At 46.9% G+C, this 22,274-nt stretch overlaps 1 protein-coding gene across 1 annotated transcript in view; it reads left to right on the forward strand.

The window, feature by feature from the left end:
* TSPAN5 (tetraspanin 5) overlaps positions 1 to 22,274 on the forward strand; it is a 190,184-nt gene that overhangs the window by 158,709 nt on the left and 9,201 nt on the right. The window contains exons 3-4 of the mRNA XM_062199843.1: positions 15,687 to 15,833; positions 21,292 to 21,462. Coding sequence (XP_062055827.1) covers positions 15,687 to 15,833; positions 21,292 to 21,462 — 318 coding nt within the window. The remainder of the gene's footprint in view (positions 1 to 15,686; positions 15,834 to 21,291; positions 21,463 to 22,274) is intronic.

A 22,274-nucleotide genomic window follows, 5' to 3' on the forward strand; every position in this document is an offset into this window, starting at 1 on the left:
GATCCTCTCCCTCTGCTCCTCTCTCTAATCCTCCATTTGCCTCCAGTGAACTCACTCAGTTGGGTTGTGTCGGAGGTGTTTGGAGGGCAGAGCTGGAGCCCAGGGCTGAGCCAAACAGGGAGACGGGGGAATTCACCCCTGCACTGCCTTTCACCTTGGCTTTGTGTATGTGATATGGAGATTTTATTTTATTTTATATTTTATCTTACTTGAAAGGGAGAGTTACAGAGAAAGAGAGGGAAAGACAGAGAGAAATCTTCCATCTGCTAGTTTACTCCACAAATGGCTGCAACAGCCAGGCCAAAGCCAGGACCTAGGAGCCACATCCAGGTCTCCCACGTGGGTGGAGGGGCCCAAGTACTTGGGCCATCCTCTGCTGCTTTCCCAGGCCATAGCAAAGAAGTGGAACAGCTGGGTCTCAAACCGGTGCCCATATGGGATGCTGATGTCGCAGGTGTTGGCTTTATGCATTACGTCACAGTGCCAGCCCAGATGCAGAATCTTTCTCCAGGGGGCTTTCCCCTGCCCTGTCTGTAACTGGAAGTCTCATCCCAGCCCGTCCACCTGCTTCCTGTCACAGTCCTACCATAGACTCACCTGGAAAAACTGTCCCTGTTTTCCCAGGAAGGCAAATTAGAGACAGAGTCCATGACTCAGCACACAGCAGCGCAGGACGAGTTTCTGCGACCAGGGGCGACAGTAGGTAGGAGCCGTTACCCCGATGACCGGCACCGAGAAGCGGGTTCCTCGGCTCTGCACCTACTCTCAGGAGACATTTCTGAGTTCTGAAGGTGATGCCTCTGTGAAGATTGTGCTTTATCGTCTGCAGAGCAGTGCGGTTGTCCACGTCTCTCCCTCAGTTGTCCAGCTGGGCCCTGCCGTTCCCCATTGCATGTTCAGAGCTGGAAAACCCTTGGCTCTCGGTCAGTGCCAGGCGGTTGGCCTCCCAAGCGCTCTGATCACCGAACATGCCGTGAGCTGGAAAGGCTGTCACTTTTCCCTCTGTGCATATCTTTGCACCTTTATTCAGAGGGGCTCACGGTCCAGCCGGATCGCAACTCCACCCCGTGATGACACTGCCCTGAGTGAGAATCAGAACTCTAAAGCAAACTTCATGGTAAAATGTTCTCCCTTACCCACCCTGCCTGCCTGCCTGCCTGTGGCCCTGAGCAGGAGATGAGATGTGGGCCTCTGCTCCCTCTTCCTCCTGTAGTTCCTACCCCTTCCCCAAATGCACCTGCCCACTTCCCGCCAGGGCTGACGTGGGGGTGGGGCTGTGTCCCCGGCCTGGCAGATGATAAAGGGGCCCTTTTGAGGCTTCACTGCTGAGTCCCCTGAGCTGGGTGGACAGCTCACTTCTGGTGGGCTCCTGGCACCCTGCTCAAATGGGGGGCATCTTCCTCTGCCTGTGCACCCCAAGCTCTGCCCTCTGAGGCTGCTTCTCACCCCTGTGGTATGACAGGGCCAGGGATAATCCAAGCTGCCTCTCCCATGCAGCCCTTATGTTTTTTCCTGGACATGCCCATTTGGGAGGGAGGCCACCAACCAGACCAGCCCTCGCCTGCCACTGACCTCAAAGCAGTTGACTAGCCCTTGTCGGTCTAGATTTCTGGGGCAGAAGTCAGTCCACAGGTCCCTTCCCAGGCAGGGTCTGGCCTAGTTGCTGGGTCTCTCAACTGCTGAGTCCCCCTTTAAAACTTCCAGTTGGGGCCGGTGCTGTGGTGTAGTGGGTAAAAGCTGCTGCCTGTGGTGCCGGCATCCCATATGAGCACCGGTTTGAGACAGGGCTGCTCCGCTTCCTATTCAACTCTCTGCTATGGCCTGGGAAAGCAGTGGAAGATGGCCCAAGTCCTTGGGCTCCTGCACCCACGTGGGAGACCTGGAAGAGGCTCCTGGCTCCTGGCTTTGAATCAGTGCAGCTCTGGCGGTTGCGGCCATCAGGGAAGTGAACCAGTGGATGGAAGACCTCTCCCTCCCTCTCTCTCCCTCTCTCCCTCCCTCCCTCCCTCCCTCTCTCCCTCCCTCTCTCCCTCACTCCCACTTTCCTTCTCCTTTTCCCTCTCCTCTCTCTGTGTAACTATGATTTTCAAGTAAAATAAATAAATGTTAAAAAAAAAAAAAAAAACAACAACAACAACAAAAAAAACGGCCAGCACCGTGGCTTAACAGGCTAATCCTCCGCCTTGCGGCGCCGGCACACTGGGTTCTAGTCCCGGTTGGGGCGCCGGATTCTATCCCGGTTGCCCCTCTTCCAGGCCAGCTCTCTGCTATGGCCCGGGAAGGCAGTTGGAGGATGGCCCAAGTCCTTGGGCCCTGCACCCGCGTGGGAGACCAGGAGAAGCACCTGGCTCCTGGCTTCGGATCAGCGAGATGCGCTGGCTGCAGCGGCCATTGGAGGGTGAACCAACGGCAAAAAGGAAGACCTTTCTCTCTGTCTCTCTCTCACTATCCACTCTGCCTGTCAAAAAAAAAAAAAAAAAAAAAACAACTCCCAGACAACCTCCTGAATCTTCCCACTGGGTTTAGGGTCAGAGAGAAGTTGTCCTCACCCCGCCTTCCCTCCGGTGCAGAGGGTCACACAGCACACAGCAGCCCCGACTCCTGGGATCTCTTGACCCCCAGCCAGTCCTCCCTGTAAGCACCTGCTAGCGGCCCCATTTTGTGATGTGTGCAGGATAAAGAGGTTTTTAGCTGGTTCGGCAGCGGTGTTGGTGTATGTCTCCTACTCTGGTTTTCAGACAGTGATGAGTGAAATTGCAGGCAAAAATTTTCCAACATCAGGTTAAAATTTGAGAAGTAGGGCTGGCATTTTGATATAGTAGGTTAAGCCACCTGTGACACAGGCATCCCTTATGGGAGTTCTGGCTGCTCCACTTCTACTCCAGCTCCCTGCTAATGCACCTGGGAGAGCCGCGGAGAATGGCTCAAGTCCTTGGGCCCCTGCCAACCATGTGGGAGACCTAGATGGAGTTCCAGACTCCTGGCATTGGCCTGGTCCAGCCCTAGCTGATGTGGCCATTTTTGGAGTGAACCAGTGGATGGAAGCTTCCTCTCACTCTTGCTCTCTCTCTCTGTCACAATGTCTTTCTGATTAAAAAAATTTTTTTTGAGAATCAGATACCTGATGTCCGGTCAAGATAAAAACCCTGGTGCCCCCACTCTGCACCAGCTGTCTGCCAGCAGTAGAAAATCCTTACAGTGGTTACAAGACCACTCTGAGGCCAGGTGGCCTGGGCTGAACTCCCTACCTTGCACTTTCTGAGCAGCATGGGCAAGTCACCCCGTCTCTGTGTCTGTTCTGGGTATCCCTGGTAGGGGTGTTGCGGGGTAAACTAATCCAGGCAGCCCAGGGCATGGCCGGCAGTTTAGCTCTTATGTCACTGCCTTGGTCAAGCTTTCGGCAGCTCTCGCCTGCATCTCCACGCCGTGCCAGCCGTCTCCAAGGCACGTCCCTGCAGCCGGAGTGGAGTTTCCAAGAGTAGAAGCCGCTGGGCCTTCCTCTGCTCAAAACACCATCAGCCTCCCCATCTCTTCTTCTTTTTTTTTTTTTTAATAGAAAACTTTTATTTAAGAACTATAAATTTCCAAAGTACAACTTTTGGATTATAGTGGTTCTTCCCCTCATAACCACCCTCCCACCCACAAACCATCCCATCTCCTACTCCCTCTCCCATCCCATTCTTCATCAAGATTCATTTTCAATTATCTTTATGTACAGAAGATCAACTTGGTATATACTAAGTAAAGATTTCAACAGACTGCACCCACACAGACACACAAAGTATAAAGTACTATTTGAGTACTAGTTTTACTGTTAATTTGCATAGTACAACACATTAAGGACAGAGGTCCTACATGGAGAGCAAGTGCAGAGTGACTCCTGGTGTTGATTTAACAACTGACACTCTTATTTATGGCATCAGTAATCACCCTAGGCTCTTGTCATGAGTTGCCAAGGCTATGGAAGCCTCTTAAGTTCACAAACTCTGATCTTATTTAGACAAGGCCATAGTCAAAGTGGAAGTTCTCTCTTCCCTTCAGAGAAAGGTACCTCCTTCTTTGATGGCCCGTTCTTTCCATTGGGATATCACTCACAGAGATCTTTCATTTAGGTCATTTTTTGCCATAATGTCTTGGCTTTCAATGCCTGAGATATTCTCCTGGGCTTTTTAGCTAGATCTGAATGCCTTAAGGGCTGATTCTGAGGCCAGAGTACTATTTAGGGCATTTGTCATTCTATGAGTCTGCTGTTTATCCCACTTCCCATGTTGGATCATTCCCTCCTTTTTTTTTTTTTTTTTTTTTTTTTTTTTTTTGACAGGCAGAGTTAGAGAGAGAGAGAGAGAGAAAGGTCTTCCTTCCCTTGGTTCACTCCCCTAATGGCTGCTACGGCCGGCGCTGCACTGATCTGAAGCCAGGATCCTGGTACTTTCTCCTGGTCTCCCATGTGGGTGCAGGGACCCAAGCACTTGGGCCATCCTCCACTGCCCTCCCGGGCCACAGCAGAGAGCTGGACTGGAAGAGGAGCAACTGGGACTAGAACCTGTGGTGCCGGCGCTGCAAGTGGAGGATTAGCTAAGTGAGCCACAGCGCATTCCCTCCTTTTTAATTCTATCAATTATTATTAGCAGACACTGGTCTTATTTATGTGATCCCTTTGACATTTAATCCTATCTTTATGATCAGTTACGAATAAGCCAGTCCCAAAGGGACAAATATCATATGTTCTCCCTGATCTGTGACAACTAACTGAGCACCTAAAAGGAAACCTGTAGAAGTGAAACTGACACTATGAGAAGCAATGACTTGATCAGCCCTCGTCCTGGCTGTCGAGGAACAACTTACTGCTTTATTCTTTTGAGTATATTCTTTCTCATTTGTTCTTGACACTGTCACGGGTGAATACCTTGTTGAGCCAGGTCTGTCACTTTGTCCCACGATTGCTCACAGGAACCCCTACCCTGCGTCCCAGTGACACCTGCTGCTGGTACCTCCGCACAGCGAGCACTGTACTCCCCATCTCCCCTCCTGTGGGTGTGACTATCTTCTATTCTGCATGTTCTTAACTGACACAATACCTGACACCTGGGCCATGAAAGGATTTGTTCTCTGAGGTTCCGGAAGCAAGGCTCACCTGCCTCTTGGCGAGACATTGCCCTGTTTTGGCCTGGGCTGCAGGGACAGAATACTACAGGCTAGGTGACTTTAGCAACAGACTTTGATTTCTCACAGTTCTAGAGGCTGGGAAGTCCACCATCAACCTGCTGGCAGATTTAGTTCCCAGTGAGGGCTCTCTTAGGCTGTAGACAGCTGCCTTCCCGCTGTAGCCCCACATGCTAGAGTGAGAGAGGGCAGGCTCTGGTCTCTTCTTACAAGGACACGAAGCCCTTCGTGGGTTAACAGTCCCATCCCACCCTTATGATGTCTAACCCTGGTCATCTCCCCAGCACCTTGTCTCCAGAGGTCAACCCACCGAGGAATAGGGCTACAGCATAGGGGTTTGAGAGGCACATAAACATTCTGTCCATGACTTTGTAAACTTTATACTTGGAGCAGAAGCTTCCTTAGGAATGTCTCCCATCTTTTGAATGTGCAGATGAAAATATCTGGGGGATGGTTAGGCACATGGGGATTTCTGAATGGTGGCACATCTGGATGTGCTTGTGTTCTGTGTTCATGGGGCAGTCACACCCCTATGTATGTGATGGTGGTGGTGGGGCAATGGTTTTCCTGCCAGTTAGCAGTACCAGCCGACAGAAGTTGGTGCAGCAAGCCTCCTCACAGCCGCTGGAGGGGGGGCCTACAACATGACTGCCCCTCCCTCCGTCCCTCACTGCAAAGGCAGGCCATGGTCGTTTTTTATCTGCAAGAAAGGATTACACGAGTCTCACCGATGACCCTTTGTGACAAGGAAAAATGGGAAGGAACCGTGTGCCTTTGAAGCAGCCAGGCTTCCCGTGGACTGGCATCTCTGCCCAGTCGTGAGCTAAGCTGCCCTGGTCCCTCTCATCTCTGCACTGGTCAGCTCCTTGGAAGCTCTGTTCTGGTTCCTTGTCCTCTCTGTGGCCTCAGCAGTACCTCCGCACACAGACAGATGTTTGAGTTTTGCTGAGTAGCTTTGCCCTGTAACTTTCCTTGAGAGTATTTTTCTTTTAAAAAATTATTTATTTTTTTAAAATAATTTTAAAATTTTTAAAAAATTATTTAAAATTTTTAAATTTTTAAAAAATTATTTAAAATTATTTAAAAATTATTTTAAAAAATTATTTATTTAAAAGGCAAAGTTATATATGGAAAGAGAGATCTTCTATCCATTGGTTCACTCCCCAAATGGCCACAACAGCTAGGCCTAGACCAACCTGAAGCCAGGAGCCATGAGCTTCATCTGGGTTTCCCATGTGGGTGACAGGGGCCCAAGCACTTGGGCCATCCTCCACTGTTTTCCCAGGCCATTTGTAGGGAAACAGATCAGAAATGGCGCAGCCAGGACTCAAACTGGTGTCTATATGAGATGCCGGTGCTGCAGGTAGTGGTCTTTGAGGAGCGTTTTTTAGGGGCAGGTTTCTCAGTGGCTCTGTGGTCCCTACTTGGTCTTGCTGTGGACATTGCTCAAAACCACACATCCAGTTCCCCTGGACTACCCCTCTCTGAGTAGCTGCATTTTCTCAGGGATGTCCTAGCTGGTTACCCTTTGACAATAAAGAACTGCTTCTCTCCCTCTGATTCCAGGGAAGCAGAGTCAGATCCACCCAGTAGGGCCTGTTCTCCAGAGGGTAGCAGAGCCAGGACCCAGTCTCACTGATCTCACATGGGTCCCTGTGGCCTGGCTTTGCGTGCACATGACGTATGCCTGTCTGTTTCTCATCCTGCAGTTGGAAGGAATGTGCTTATATATGCAAAAGCAGAAGAGTCCCAGACTGGGGTGGGGGTGGGGAGGTGTTGGTGCTATTTTTGTCTCTCTTTTCTGCGTGGGTTGAGAGAGAAGAAACTGAAGCTTGCCAGGTGGCATAGAGAGGCTGCTCTGAGCTGTTGGGGAAGAAAGCCACAGACACTCCTGGAGTTTTGTTTTCCTTCTTGTTTCTATCTGTGCATGGGACTGGCTTTCCAGAAGAAATCCTTCCTCTGAACATATCCCTTTGTTGCAGAACCACGGGGAGAAGCTGCTTAAATTCCAGAGACAGCTGAACAAATGAGGTGCCAGTGAGGAGATGGAGGAGGGAGGGAAGGCAGCCTGGGGTTTCCCATTCTTAAGGAGACATACTATGTCCATCATACCTTGGGGCTGTCAGATCTTGCAGGGCTAGAATGTGGCTCACAAGTGGAAATCACTCAGGAGCAGTGACTGACCACCAGGGTGCCCAGTGTGGTCCTCTGGCAGCAAAGGCAGCTTCGCTTCTGGTTCCGTGCTCCACCATGCTGGTGATGGGTCTGCATGCTTTACCGCCATCACAGGCTTCTCTGTCTCTGCTGTTCCACTTCTCATGGCTTCCACCTAATCTCGGTTTTTGCCTACTCATGGCTTCCATTTTGTGCCTTTTCTCTGTATGGTCTTAGAATTATTTCCAGGCCGTTGCCGTGGCTTAGCAGGCTAATCCTCCGCCTTGCGGCGCCGGCACACCGGGTTCTAGTCCCGGTCGGGGCGCCGGATTCTATCCCGGTTGCCCCTCTTCCAGGCCAGCTCTCTGCTATGGCCCAGGAAGGCAGTGGAGGATGGCCCAAGTCCTTGGGCCCTGCACCCGCATGGGAGACCAGGAGAAGCACTTAGCTCCTGGCTTCGGATCAGCGAGATGCGCCAGCTGCAGCGGCCATTGGAGGGTGAACCAACGGCAAAAAGGAAGACCTTTCTCTCTGTCTCTCTCTCTCACTCACTCTGCCTGTCAAAAAAAAAAAAAAAAAAAAAAAAGAATTATTTCCAATTCCCCAAGAAAGAAGACGTGACTGTCTTCTTTCAAGCCCGTGACTGTCATTCCATTAGACATGATTATCAGATATGGCCGAGGCTTACGTTCAAAGGGATTCAGGCAGAGCAAGTGCCCAGAGCAAAATCAATGGGGAAGAATCCTCTTCCTCAACACAGCTGGATTAGGCACTCCTGTTAGTGCTTCTGTAGCATCTGACATCTTCCTCTTGTTCTAAAATAACAGTGATGAGAATGATGATGGTGATAAGTTGTATTGAATTCTTATTGTATGCCAAGCACATAACCTGGTGTTTGGATTTAGTGGGATTGTTTCCGTCATCTTCATAGCAACCTTATGATATTGGGTACCATTTTACAGATGTAGAAATTGAAGTAACTTGTCCAAGATTTCACAGGCAGTAAGTAGTGGGGTTAGAATTCAAAACAAGGTAGCCTGTATTATAGTGTCCTGTCTAAAATACATCTAGCACTTGTCCAGGCTACCCCACATTTTGTTTAAGATCCATAGGAAATTATAGGTGAACCCCATAGGCTGGAGTACATCATTGGAACCTTATGCTGAAGGGTGACTCTAGAATGTCCCCTCTGCCCCGCCCTGCAGCAGGCTTGCATAGGTGGCTGGGATATCAGAGTTTCCCTTGTTTGGGACAAGCACACAAGGAAATATTTTTGTTTGTTGGCTCTCTTTAAATTTCTGTTACAAAGATACTGCCTCAGACATGTCCATTAGCATGTCTTATTTCTTCTTAGACACATATGGATCTCTTTGCTAAGGTTGAGAGATACTATCTAATACTTAGTGGATAATAGAAAATTTCTTATCTATACTGGAAGATCTCTTTAAAGCTCCAAATTAGTATGCTAAGAGCCAGTTGCCCAAAAGCCAATTTGCCGAATGGCCAATTTGTTGAATGTATTTGTTCTTTTCAACTTTTTTAATTGACTGAAGTTTGTTTGGTTTTTATTGCAGCACTTTATGCCACGGCCAATTCATTTTTGCCTCTGTTGCCTGCTACAGCAACAGCTGTAAAGTTGGAGGAGAAAACGGAGGCTCCTAAGAAGAATGCAAACTTAGAAACATTTTGATTTTGAAGAATTCTTATGAATATATTCATTGTATACCAGTTCTTATTAAGATCATAATAATTTATTAATTTAAAAAACATGTATAGATTCCTCTTATATTCTGCCTCTATATTCTAAATATATTTTCTTGGGGGCATTCAGTCTTATCTCTGACTCCCCTTGTTACTCCGATCTTTCTGTCACTGCTACTATTGTTCAGAATCCCACTTTTTTGTCAACCAAAGCAAAATGTTTTGTTTAAACAAAGGAAAAAAAGTGCACGCCGCTTATTGTTTTGCTTCTCATTTATCCTCACTTCGGTTAGATTTAGCTTTATGAGATGGTATTTTCTGACATTATCTACAAATTCAAGTCCCATTGACATCTTTAATTCCCAGAGGATTCTGGTAGGAGAAGGCCAAGAACTCCCTGTGTGATACAAATGTCAGGCTCTGTGTGTGCACTTCCAGTGTGAGCAGTGGTTCTAGGTACAGAAGAGAATAGCCAAATGACATTTCATGTTTTTTTTCCAGTAAGTCTTGAGTTTTGGTAAGTTTTTTTATAGGTTCATATTTAGGAGCAAGCATTTGGTGCAGAGGTTACGATGCCACTCAGAATTATATCTGAGTGCTTGGGTTCAAGTTCCAGCTACGCTCCTGATTCCAGCTTCCCGCTAATGCACACACTAGGAAGCAGCAGGTGATGTCTCAAGTTCCTGGGTCCCTGCCATGTACATGGGAGACCTGGGCACCTGCATTCGTCCTGGCCCAGCCACAACTGTTGCAGACATGTTGGGGGGGAGTGAACCAGTGGATGACTTTAATCCCTGCGTTTAAAATTTAAAAGTTGGTATTTAAACTCAACGACATAACATTCAAACTTACATGGAGAATTAGGGCTTACACTACTTTACCTGCGACTTGTCAGTAAAGCACCTGAAACTTCATCCAGAAGTACTAATTTCATTGTTGATACTGAACTGATCGTGAGTTAACACAAATGAGGACTGTACATACTAAAGTAATGGCTATGTTGACTTTTCCAACTAGACAAGTGACTGTTTTCAAATCTAGCACTTCCCTTTGCCCCTTGCCTGCTCCCCATGCCCACAACATGTTTTTTCCCAGCATTAAGCATGAGCTTTGGTTCTGACCATTTGCATGTGTGTAGGTGCACACGCCTGTGCATGGGACATGGATGCATAGTTTGCTCAAAGCTACTGTGTCATGCAGGCGTCCTCAGATGCTACTGAAGATCCAATGGACCCAGCTTAGGCAATCAGTGGGGTTTCTTCTAGGAAGCCAGGAGCAGCACTCAGAACTCTAGGACATGCTGCAGGAACCTCTGGACACAGGAATTTATAAAGTGCTGTCAGGAATGGGCCTCCTAACTCTTGTTCTTTGTTTCTTCCTGAGCACTATATCACACTGCAGACTGACTTTATCTACATGGTAAAAAGAACATGACATGCAGTACCTGGCTCCCAAGTTTAGTATTGTGCTGTGTCAGCCGCTAGAGATGCCTGTTTTTTGGTTTTTTTTAAGATTTATTTGAGAGGCAGAGAGGGCGTACGCGAGAGGTCTTCCATCTTTCCATCTGCTGGTTCACTCCTCAAATGGCTGCGATGGCAGGAGCTGCACCCATCTGAAGCCAGGAGTCAGGAGTTTCTTCTGGGTCTCCCATGTGGGTGCAGCAGCCCAAAGACTTGGTCCATCTTCTACTGCTTTCCGAGGGCATAGCAGAGAGCTGGATGGGAAGTGGAGCCACCGGGATCCGGGACTCGATGGGATGTCAGCACTGCAGACAGCAGCTTTACCCACCATGCCACAGCACCGGCCCCAGAGATGCCTGTTCTGAATCCTGGCATTGTTGGAAGGGCCTCCAGTCCTCATTTCGTTGAGGCAAAGGGCCCATGGGAGAATGTGGCAGCCCTGAAGGGGCCATAAAGTGAACTGAGGGGCAAGGAAGCCATTACAAAGAGGCCCAGAAGAGGGCATGCCCGCAGGTTCCCAGAAGATGAGCTGTCTGCTGCTGCTGGTGTTCTTGCATGTTCCTGAAGATTGACCACAAACCTGAGTGCCTGTCAGAAATCACCTGGCAGACTGCACTGTAATTTTAGACTTTTTTCCTTCTAGCTTGTCAACTACAAGCTTTAATTATAATTATTCTATAGCAGGCATGTACTTGCGCTTCTACCTCATTTGTCAAGTGGAGCTAAACATACTTAAAAGTCCAGAGAGAGACCCTATCTTTAAGACAACAGAAGGCCGGGCTGTCGGCTCTCCATCAGTTTTGTCTTCTGCCGCACAGCTCCTATGTATTCTCTGTGTAGTCACTCAGTCAGCTGTTGCCCTCGCCGAGTGGCTGTGAACTCTGCACAGCTGGAAGAGCGAGGCTTTTCTTCTTCCCCATCTAGGGAAGTAAGTCTGAGTCCATGGAAGAGAAACTGGCCGGTAGACACTGACCTTCACCCCTTGTCTTTCAAGATTTGAGTTAGTGGGGCTGGTGCTGTGGTGCAGTGGGTAAAGCCGCCACCTGCAAGGCCAGCATCCCATATGGCCACTGGTTTGTGTCCTGGATGCTCCAGGTCCCTGCTACTGCTCCTAGGAAAAGCAGCCAAAGATGGCCCAAGTTTTTCAGCCTCTACACCCATGTGGGAGACCTGGATGATGCTTCTGGCTCCTGGCTGAAGCCTGGTCTAGTCCTGGCTGTTGTGGCCATCTGGGGAGCGAACCAGTGAATGGAAGACCTCTCTCTCGAACCCCTTCTCTGTGTAAGTCTGCCTTTAAAATAAATCTTAAAAAAAGAAAGGATTTGAGTTAGTGACCCAAGTTAACATATATTCTTGAAAACTGAGAGTGGATGTGAAGTGTTCTCACCACAAAAATGATAACTGTGGGAAATAATGCATATGCTAATCAGCTAGATTTAGTCATTCCACAATGTGGATATACTTCAAAACATTGTGTTGAACATGGCAAATGTGTGCAATTTTACCTGTAAATTTAAAAAAAAAAGTTTTAATTTAAAAATTGCTAAAGGATGTAGTCTTTCCACCCAGGGGGCCTGGAGGGACTTGAGGCAGTTTTCCACTGATAACTACCTGCCTATGTTTTTAGTCCATTAAAAATAAAGCTCATGACGGTCTTTCCTGTGCTTTGCAGAATATTAGTTTCCCTCAGCTCTCGGTAGTGTCTGTCTTCAGCCCTGTCTTTGCCGGAATTTAGGATTAAATGAGGAGAATCTGCAGTCCAGCTCGGTCCCCAAATGATTGCTGTTGCCATGGAAACAGTTGCAGGTCTCTCAATTAAAACTGCCCCTGCAGGCTAGGGAGAGTAAGTATTAAAATGAGTTTGTCGGAGGAGCCAAATGCTCATCCTCCAAATTAAACCCAGCGAGGACAAATGACCCAGGAATCTACCAACAGTCAGGAGTCACACTTGTCCTGCCTTTCGGGGAGGAAGGATCTAGATGCTTCATGCTCTCCTATGCTTGCTTATTTGCTTGCTTTGCTGAGCTGCTCAGATCATTGTTCCTGTAATCCACTGAGCTCTATGGACCATGGAAGAATGTTTGGGAACAATCTGATCTTTGCTCAGACTTGAGAATGAGTCATAAATCATTAAAAACGGGTGAAATCATAGTAAGTCTTAAAGTTGGAAGGAACCTAAAGGTCATTTTGTCCCAATTTGCCATCTGATTTGGCCATCCTTCCTAGACCACTGTCTATGTAGGTTCACAGCATCAGCCCATCTGTGAGAGGAGGCCTGTATCTCTAAGGGCAGCCATCTCTGATCCATTGTTAGAGACCTGGCAGTGTTAGAAATGCCTCATTACAATGGCACTAACATGTGTCTCTCTCATTCCATATCTGCTACTTATTTCTGGAGCCAAAGAAACTGAATCTACTTCTTCTCACCATAAAGAACTTTCCAAAGGGCCAGCGTTGTGATGCAGCAAAGCTACCACCCATGATGTCAGCATTCCTAGCATTATGATCCAGCTCCCTATTGATGTGCCTGTGAAGGCAGCAGAAGATGGCCCAAAGCCTGGGCCCCTGCACACATGTGGGAGACCTGGATGGAGTTCCTCCTTGCTTTGGTTAAGCCCAAACCCCAGCTATTGCAGCCATTTGGGGAGTAAACCACTGAATGGAAGATCTTTGTCTCTCCCTTTCTCCCTGTCACTGTCTTTCAAATAAATAAATAGAGCTTGAAAAAAAAAAAAAAAAAACCTTTATGGCATAGTGGTTGAAGCCACCGCCTGCAGTGTCGGCATCCCATATGGGCACAAGTTTGAGTCCCGGCTGCTCCACTCCCCATCCAGCTCTCTGCTATGGTCTGGGAAAGCAGTAGAATATGGCCCAAGTCCTTGGATCCCTGCACCCATGTGGGAGACCGGAAGAAACTCCTGGCTACTGGCTTCAGATCAGCACTGTTGCAGCCATCTGGGGAGTGAACCAATAGATAGAAGATTTCTCTCTCTGACCCTCACTTCCTCTGCCTCTCTGTAACTCTGCCAATAAAATAAATAAATTAATTTAAAAAAAAAAAAAAAACCTTTTCAGGCTTTAGGAAAAGCTTTTCGGGTTTTAAGAATATTATCAGGTGCCTCCAAAGTCCACTCTTCCACTGGCTGGGTAGGTCCAAAACATTAAGGCTGCAAGTCTTAACCCTGTGGTTAACACAATCCCAGGAGAGAGGTTGGTGTTCTCCCAACACAGGGCCCTCGAATTTTGTCTGATTCCCTGGGCAGGTGGTTTCCCAGCAGCACTTGAGTAGGTGCAGAATCTGCTCCAGTGTTTATTGCTGTGTTTGCTTTCAACCTTTGCCCTCCTGGGGTGAGTTTTCATAGTTCAGAGCTTGAAGACCCAAGAAAGACGAAGTTGGATCAAGCCCATTGATGTCTGTGGTTTTGTGAAGGGTGTGGCTGCTAAAGTGTGCGTGCACTCTTCATTCCTAACTGTTTCAGTACCCTCGCAGCCCCCTGCCTGTGACTTTATGTAAATCCTTGATTTTTTTTTTTGGGGGGGGGGGGTGAGGTTCATGCTTTTTGTTGAAACATTTCCTCCTATGAACAAAGTGCTCTCCTCTAACTATTTCTACAACTTGAAATGGACTAGAACTCCTAAACTCAGTTATTGATGAGAGCCAACCAGGAAGCAGATGCCTGGCCCCCTTGGTGGGTAGAGGGTGCAGAAACAGACATTTTGTTCTGGTTCCAGCAAATCAATGGTCGCGTGGCTGTCAGCCCATCACTAAACCACTCTGAGTTCCATTTTCCTCAAGTATAAAATCCGATGAACACTCCTTGTTCTTGCAGACTGTTGGGAGTGCTTTGAAAACCAATATTAAGAATTTACGGCAAACTATACAATGCTCTGGGGGTATTTGGATTGGAGAGTTCTAAACATTTAATAAAAAAATAAAAAATTGGTGATGTTTAGACTCATATACATCTACAGTTTCAAATTAACAGTAGCTGACCTCTGCATGGAGAAAGAGGAAGTAGTTACCTTACATTTCAGAGGAAAACTTTTTAGCTTCTCGCTGTACCATTACTTCCTAAGAAATGGCAAGAGCTTTAAGTAGGCAGCTGTCTCACCTCTGCATGTGAGACTGGGGACTTCAGATGACCTCCCTTCCTATCTAGGTGTCGGGAAGGTGTTTTTGTTACACACTTTTTTATTTGTTCAAGAACACTTATGGGGCCGGTGCTGTGGTATAGTGGGCTGAGCCTCCACCTGTGGTGCTGGCATCCCATATGGGCGCCAGTTCTAGTCCCGCTGCTCCTCTTGCAATCCAGCTCTCTACTATGGTCTGGGAAAGCAGTAGAAGACAGCCCAATTGCTTGGGGTTCTGCACCCACATGGGAGACCCGGAAGAAGCTCCTGGCTCCTAGCTTCTGATTGGCCTAGTTCTGGCTGTCGTGCTCATTTGGGGAGTGATCCAGTAAATGTTGAGACCTTTATCTCTGTAATTCTACCTCTCAAATAAATAAATAAAATCTTTTTTTTTTTTGGACAGGCAGAGTTAGAGAGAGAGAGACAGAGAGAAAGGTCTTCCTTCCGTTGGTTCACCCCCCAAATGGCTTCTACGGCCGGTGTGCTGTGCCAATCTGAAGCCAGGAGCCAGGTGCTTCCTCCTGGTCTCCCACGTGAGTTCAAGGCCCAAGCACCTGGGCCATCCTCCACTGCCCTCCCGGCCCACAGCAGAGAGCTGGACTGAAAGAAGAGCAACCAGGACAGACTCCAGTGCCCCAACTGGGACTAGAACCCAGGGTGCTGGCGCTGCATGCGGGCAGAGGATTAGCCTAGTGAGCCGCGGCGCCAGCCATAATCTTTTTTTTTTTTTTTTTTTTTTAAAGAACACTTACATTTGAGCACATAGAAAGCAAAAGTAGCATCTGCTTCTCCATACAGAATTGGATGACAGTTTCTTGTGGTCATTTTTTTTTTCTTTTGCTCCATGTATTTTTATCAAAAATGTGAATAGAAAAGCATTTCCTCCTTATCTATGTCTCTCTGTGTGTGTGTATGTGTGTGTGTCTTCCTTTCTCTAAGGTAATTAATCACACATGATAATCAGGTGATGGCCAGTGTGTTTTTGGGGAGAAGAGGAGACAAGTGCTATAAATCGTGTACATTAGAGAACTAACCCCACATCCTGGTGCCTTGTTTTGTGCTCTTCCCCGCCCCCAGGGAGTCCTGTCCAACATCTCTTCCATCACTGATCTTGGAGGCTTTGACCCAGTGTGGCTCTTCCTCGTGGTGGGTGGAGTGATGTTCATTTTGGGATTCGCAGGGTGCATTGGAGCGCTACGGGAAAACACATTCCTTCTCAAATTCGTAAGTATCACACTCTCTGCTCGTGAACCGAGAGACAAGCTCTTTATCTTACATCAGGAGGACACCTACATGCACAGACAAGACAGTGAACTGTACCAAAGGCCCTGGCAAAGATGTGGCTAAAGTCTTGGCTTTGCTTTGAGGGGAGTGCTCTGGATCCTGCCTCTCCTTTTCCCTCCTAGGTCTCCTTAATAATACAAATACCATCCCATCCATGGAAGTTTTGCACAAACATGTATGTGTATTATGGATTTGCAATTCAGTCCCTAAAGTATCTTTTGGACTAAGTTAGATATGTGTGTGTGTGTGTGCGTGTATATAAATATATATACACAACTAATGTAAGTTAAATATATATAATTAAGTGATTTATATAATCAATTCATTAATTAAATTTATTGATTAAATTATTTGTTGGTTTCTATGATGTGATTAATATAAGTTTTATGTATAATTATCCTTTTAAGTAATTTTTCTCCTATTTCCCCTTTGCAAGTGGTAATTAGAAAGCTGTGCAGGCCATGGCTTAGAGAAATCAGGTGTAAGCATAGTGACTATGGCCTGTCCAGGTTAAATCTGTCAAGCAGTAGGTTTTGTTGAAAATGGAGAAATAGTGAAAGGTAAATCTCCCTTGAACTCAGTACGAAGGTCTCCTTTGTGTGAGTGGCATAATTTTTAGAGTCTTTACAGGATATTTGGGGGTATTAATCAGGGAGTAAAGGAGTGATTAAAAGTGACAGTCGGGGATGAACGTGAACGCTATGCTTTGGAGATCGCTTCCAGAGCAGAACGCATGGCATGTGCTTACGTACATGTATCTAAAATGGGTCTGTAAACACAGCCAAGGCCCAGCATGATGTGCCTGTCAGTGTGGAGCTGGCATTCCGGTGGACGAGTCAATCACAGTCCTGAATGTGAAGCATCCGCCCTCTTTCCAAGAAGAAGTAGGCAATCAAAAGGCCCCACATTTCTACGGTGAGGCAAGGTGGTGGGGATTTCCAGAAAACCGTTGTACTGTATCATCTATCACCTATTACTAGAGCCATTCCCAGCCCTTGTTGGCACGATACCATCTGGGGACATCTCCATTTTAAACAAGAGCATAGGGGCTGGTGCTGTGGTGTGGCAGGTCAAGCTGCTCCTGTGATGCTGTCATATGTGGGCACTGGTTGGTGTCCTGGATGCTCCATTTCCCAAGTAGCTCCCTGCTAATGGCCTGGGAGAAGCAGTGGAAGATGGCCCAAGTGCTTGGGCCCCTGCACCCATGTGGGTGGGAGACCTGCAAGAAGCTCCTGGCTCCTGGCTTCAGCCTGGCCCAGTCCTGGCTGTTGTGGCCATCTGGGGAGTGAACTGAAATGAGTGAACTGAGAGATGGAGGATCTCTCTCTCTCTTTCTCTCTCTCTCTCTCTGATGTCTAAATAAAAAATAAATCTTAAAAATAAAAAAAAAAAACAAGAGCATATCCTAGGATAACTAATCCAGATCTCTGGTGGCCGTGCAGTCTGTGAGTGTCTTCCCCAGCATTGCACCACAGCATCTCCTGGCATCTTTGTGATGAGATCCCCAAGAACAGGGATCTCATTCCGCCTCACCCAGGGCAGCCAGGTTCTATTTTGGGCAACTGTGGCTCACAGAAGCTCTGGGAGGCTGTTTCATCTGCAGGTTGACATGAAACACGCTAACAGGGAAGCGCTAGGGGTAATTGGTCTTATGTTTAATTTAATGAGCAGCTGGTTCTCTGTTCTGTATACATGGGTCTATGGCAGGAATGGCTTGATTCCCAAGTCTCCATCTGCCTTATGTGCCAGGTCCCTCCTTTTTCTCACAAATACTTCACAGAGAGCCGTGGAGCTCTCAGGATGGCTTTGTCCTTGACCATGATCTGCCAACCTGCCAGTCTTCTTGCAATGAGGTACTTCCAAGTACTGAGCTCACCCCACTCAGCTTTCTGTAGTCTGATTGGGCCCTATCATACCTGCTGCTACTCTTTGATCAGATTAAGCTTTAATTTCCAAACTTTGAAGGGAAGCCAGCCCTTTAATATGATTTAGTTGGATATGGTTTCTTTTATAATGGTAGTACCTTTAGTAGACTTTGTTTTTGTATTGAAGATAATGGAGTTAATTGAACACTCAGAAATAGACACATTTCTCAAAATCAGCACCTTAATTTACAAAGTTCTCTATTGGAAATAAAGAATTATATTTTTTTTCTGATTTTTTTTTAGTCTTGGAGAATATGTAAAAATGGCCTCCCTCTACATTTAGCACAAACCATGAAAACTGTCCCAGAATACCCATAGCCTGACATTTAAGATACTCATGTTCCATTTTGGAGTCCTGGAGTTCCAGGCACAGCTCCAGCTCCCGAGTCCAGCTTCCTACTAATGCTCAGTTCTTGAGCAGTGGTGGCTCAAGTAACTGAAATCCTGCCACCCACAGAGGAGAGCTGGACTGTGCTCCCAGATTTGGTCCAGCCCCGCCCCAGCCATTGCAGGCATGAAGTAGAGTAGTGAACCAGCAGATGGGAATGATTTCTGTCAGTCTGTCAGTCTGGTCTTCTCTCTGCTTATCAAATAAATAAGTTTTGTAACTGGGCCCAGAATATCCTTTGAGCACGAGCTATGAGATAATTAGGCAGTAAATGTCCACTGGACCCCAAACATCCTTAAGGATCTGATGTCATGGGGCTGGTGTAGCACAGTGGGTTAAGCCACAGCTTGTTTACACCGGCATCCCATATTGCAGCACTGATTTGAGTCCTAGCTGTTCTACTTCTAGTCCAGCTCCCTGCTAAGAAGCCTGGGAAAGCAGTGGATGATGGCGCAAGTACTTGGGCCTGTGCTGTCAACATGGGAGACCAGGATGGAGTTTCTGGCACCTAGCTTCTGCTTGGACTGGTTCTAACCACTGCAGCCATTTAGGGATTGAACCAGTAGTTGGAAGATCTCTCTCTCTCCCTCCCTCCCTCTCTCTCTCTCTCTTTCTCTTCCTCTTTCTCTTTCTCTCTAACTCTGCCTTTCAAATAAGTAAATCTTAAGGGGAAAAAACCTGATATATATATAAGACCAGGAGAACTGCTAAAGGAAAATCCAGGCAGCAAGCAACTAGGAAATAAAAATGGAGTTTCCTAACTTTGGCTGAGGCCTGTGGATGAAGCTCCAATCAGTTTCTACCCTTTTAGGGTAAGCTAACTCATAGGGCCTGGGGCTTGAAAGTCTCTGCCATATATTTTATATGAATTGAGTTTTGACCCAATTTTTAAAAAAGATTTATTTATTTATTTATTTATTTATTTGAAAGTCAGGTTACAGAGAGAGAAGTCTTCCGTCCTCTGGTTCACTCCACAAATGGCTGCAACAGTAGGAGCTGGGGCGATCTAAAGCCAAGAGCCAGGAGCTTCTTCCAGGTTTCCCCCTTGGGAACAGAGGCCGAAACACCTGGGCTGTCTTCTGCTGCTTTCCCAGGCACATTAGTAGAGAGCTGGTTCTAAAACGGAGCAGCCGGGACTTGAACTGGCATCCATATGGGATGCAGGCGCTGCAGATAGTGGCTTACCCTGCTGCGCCACAGTGCCAGCCCCTGGACTCAATTTTTTATATGTATATTAAGTAACATGATGAGAAAATTTACCAGAGGAGCTGGAAAATGAACTTACCTAACCTTTATGGAGGTGAGAACAAAAATCTAATTAAAACCGGGGCTGATTTCCATGTTGGTGTTTTAAGTGTGCAGTCATGCGCGCTCACTGTGATTTGATTGTTTCCATGGTGTGAGAACAGTCCTATTTACATGCATAGGGGAGTGCCCATTAAAGACATGGGAGTTGCTTGATACCAGGGGCAGGCATCGAGCAAATGTGATGTATTTTTTCCCCCCGCTTGCCCTGTTTTGTAGATTGAGAAATGCTTAATTTGAAGTTGGTACTGCCGATGATAATTAAGAACTGTTTAGAAGCTATTTCTAGTCAACTCATCACAGACAATTACCAGGAGTTCCATGGAAACCTGAGAGACGGGGCTGGAGGATCTAGAGTGGGGGCCGAAACCGTGGGGTCCTAGACTCTGCTAGGCAGTGATTTCCTCCTTCCACTCCCCAGTCCTGTCCTCTACCACTGAGTCTGGCACTTGGCACCCTGGAGGGGCGCTGTCCAATACAGGACAACCGACGTGCAGTCACCCCACCCCACTGGCCTCTCCCACCCTCCCTGCCCCCAAGTCACCTGAGGTCTTTGAAGGCAGGGTATGGTCTTCCTCATCCTTGCATCTGCAAGGGAGTCATTCAGTAGATGTTTGCTGAATGAATAACCATGGGCATTTGGCCCTGTATCCCTTTAATCAGTTCACTGTGTGGCTGTACCCCTCCACCAATGCTGTCTGGCTGTTTGATGTCTCCTTGCTGAATACACAGACTGCAGACTGCTCGGCCCCCTCTGCCCGCCTTGCCTTTCGCTCTCTGCAGCCTCCAGGACCTCAGCCCAGCTGGGGTGGCCCTTCGCAGCCCCATTTCTCCATTGTAGTGCAAGGGTTTGAGAAGGGTCAGCATGTGGAGGTGGTGGGAGGTAGACAGAACCATGGGTGGCAACAAGAAGGTGGTATGACTAAGAGGAGGCTTTTCCGAGTGTTCTGATGGGCAGGAAGTTTCTCTGGAGTTCTAGACAATTACCGCACTGCTTTATGGCTGCTCCCTTTCAGCTCCTGTTGCGTCAGAGAGCCGGGAGTCCGCCTTTGGCTGCAGTTTGATGTTATTTAAAATGTTTCCTGAGCCTGGTGCTTCCCAGGGGAAGGTGTGCATGTCTAGCATTCCTGAGAAAGCCCTTAACCCAGGGGTTTTGTTTCCATGCTGGGAAATTATCTTGTTGTCACAGTCACTCCCCACTCCCACTCCCACCTCCCAACTTCCTCTTTGACCTCTTCATCTAAGATGAACAGATCTGTTATTTTATGTGGTACAGCAGGTGCAAAATGGGAATTAAAATGGTGTCTGAGTCCATAAAAGCAATAGGTTGCACCCAGAATCAAGGCCACAATAACAAATGGCAGGTGACCTTAAAATAATGGAATAGGCTATCTTTTGAGTGAGAAAAAGCTTACTAGAGTTGGGGGCAGGTCATTGTTGAAGCATCTGGCAGTACATTAATCATGAGAAACTCATTAGGCCTCAATGTGGGTCTAATGAGAAATTCCTATTATTCATGTTTGCTTGTGGGTTTATTGGTTAATTACCAAATGGAACACCAGAGATCCTAAAATGTGATTATAAAATTATTTTTAATTTTTAGAACTCCTTTCTTGGAGTGTAATACTGTATTAATGAGCCTTAAGAAACTGAAGATCATCTGCTTTGGAGATGTGTAACAATTGAATGTAATTACAAAGCTTTTCAGAGCGGAACCATTTAACTATATGATCACAGTAGCCCTTATAACTGTTCCCTGTGTATGTGTCTTTTGTCCTAGTTTTCTGTGTTCCTGGGAATTATTTTCTTCCTGGAGCTTACTGCTGGGGTTCTGGCATTTGTTTTCAAAGACTGGATCAAAGACCAGCTGTATTTCTTTATAAACAACAACATCAGAGCGTACAGAGATGACATTGATTTGCAAAACCTCATAGACTTCACCCAGGAATATGTAAGTTTAAATTTGGTTTATTTTCAAGTTGGAAATCTTCTCAAAATGATGACCCCAAGTGAAAACTCTTCCTGGCTCCTGCATCTCTGCCAGCTGGAAGCTGCCTCTGCCTTGGGTGCATGGTTTTCTGTTTGTTTGCTCTTTTGTTTATTGTTTTCTGACTTCCTCTATGGCATAGAGGCTTTGCAGCCTAAGAAGAAATATCCCATTTTTATTGTTTCAATTTATATTGAATTAGAAGAACAAAGAAGATTCCTAAGCAAAAGGTTACAATTACAGTTGTCCTTTCCTATCAACATTTGAAGGACATTGCTTTGTTAAAGGTTTACAGTTTTATTTGATTATTAAATATGGCTCCTTTCTTGTTTCTTACCTCCACGTCTCACAGCCCATAACAATGTACTTAATAGGATGTTTGTCTACAAGTTTCCCACAGTATGGTGAGCTGGATGTTATCATAACACATGTAGTTGAAACCACAAGTTAAGAAACTCCTGAGGCCTAAAGGCTTCTCACAAGTGAGGAAGCTGTGCACGCTGGACTGGCCGACTCCAGGTCTCTGTCCACAACTGTGTGATGGTTCCTGCAGTGTACACCAAAGGGGAAGCTATGCTCAGAATACAAAATGGAATAAACAAGGGGCCCGAAGACACAGGGCTGGTGCCAAAATCTGATTAGCTCTATGACCGCGGGCTGATGGGGCCTTGACTTATTTCCCCAGAACTAAAGTGGAAATCATACCAGCTACAGGCTCACTCATGAGATGGTGATGGCATCTAATGAAATGCACGTGGCTGTGTATTAGGTATGAA

The sequence above is a fragment of the Lepus europaeus genome, chromosome 8 (assembly GCF_033115175.1).
Source record: "Lepus europaeus isolate LE1 chromosome 8, mLepTim1.pri, whole genome shotgun sequence".
NCBI classification, from domain to species: Eukaryota; Metazoa; Chordata; class Mammalia; order Lagomorpha; family Leporidae; genus Lepus; species Lepus europaeus.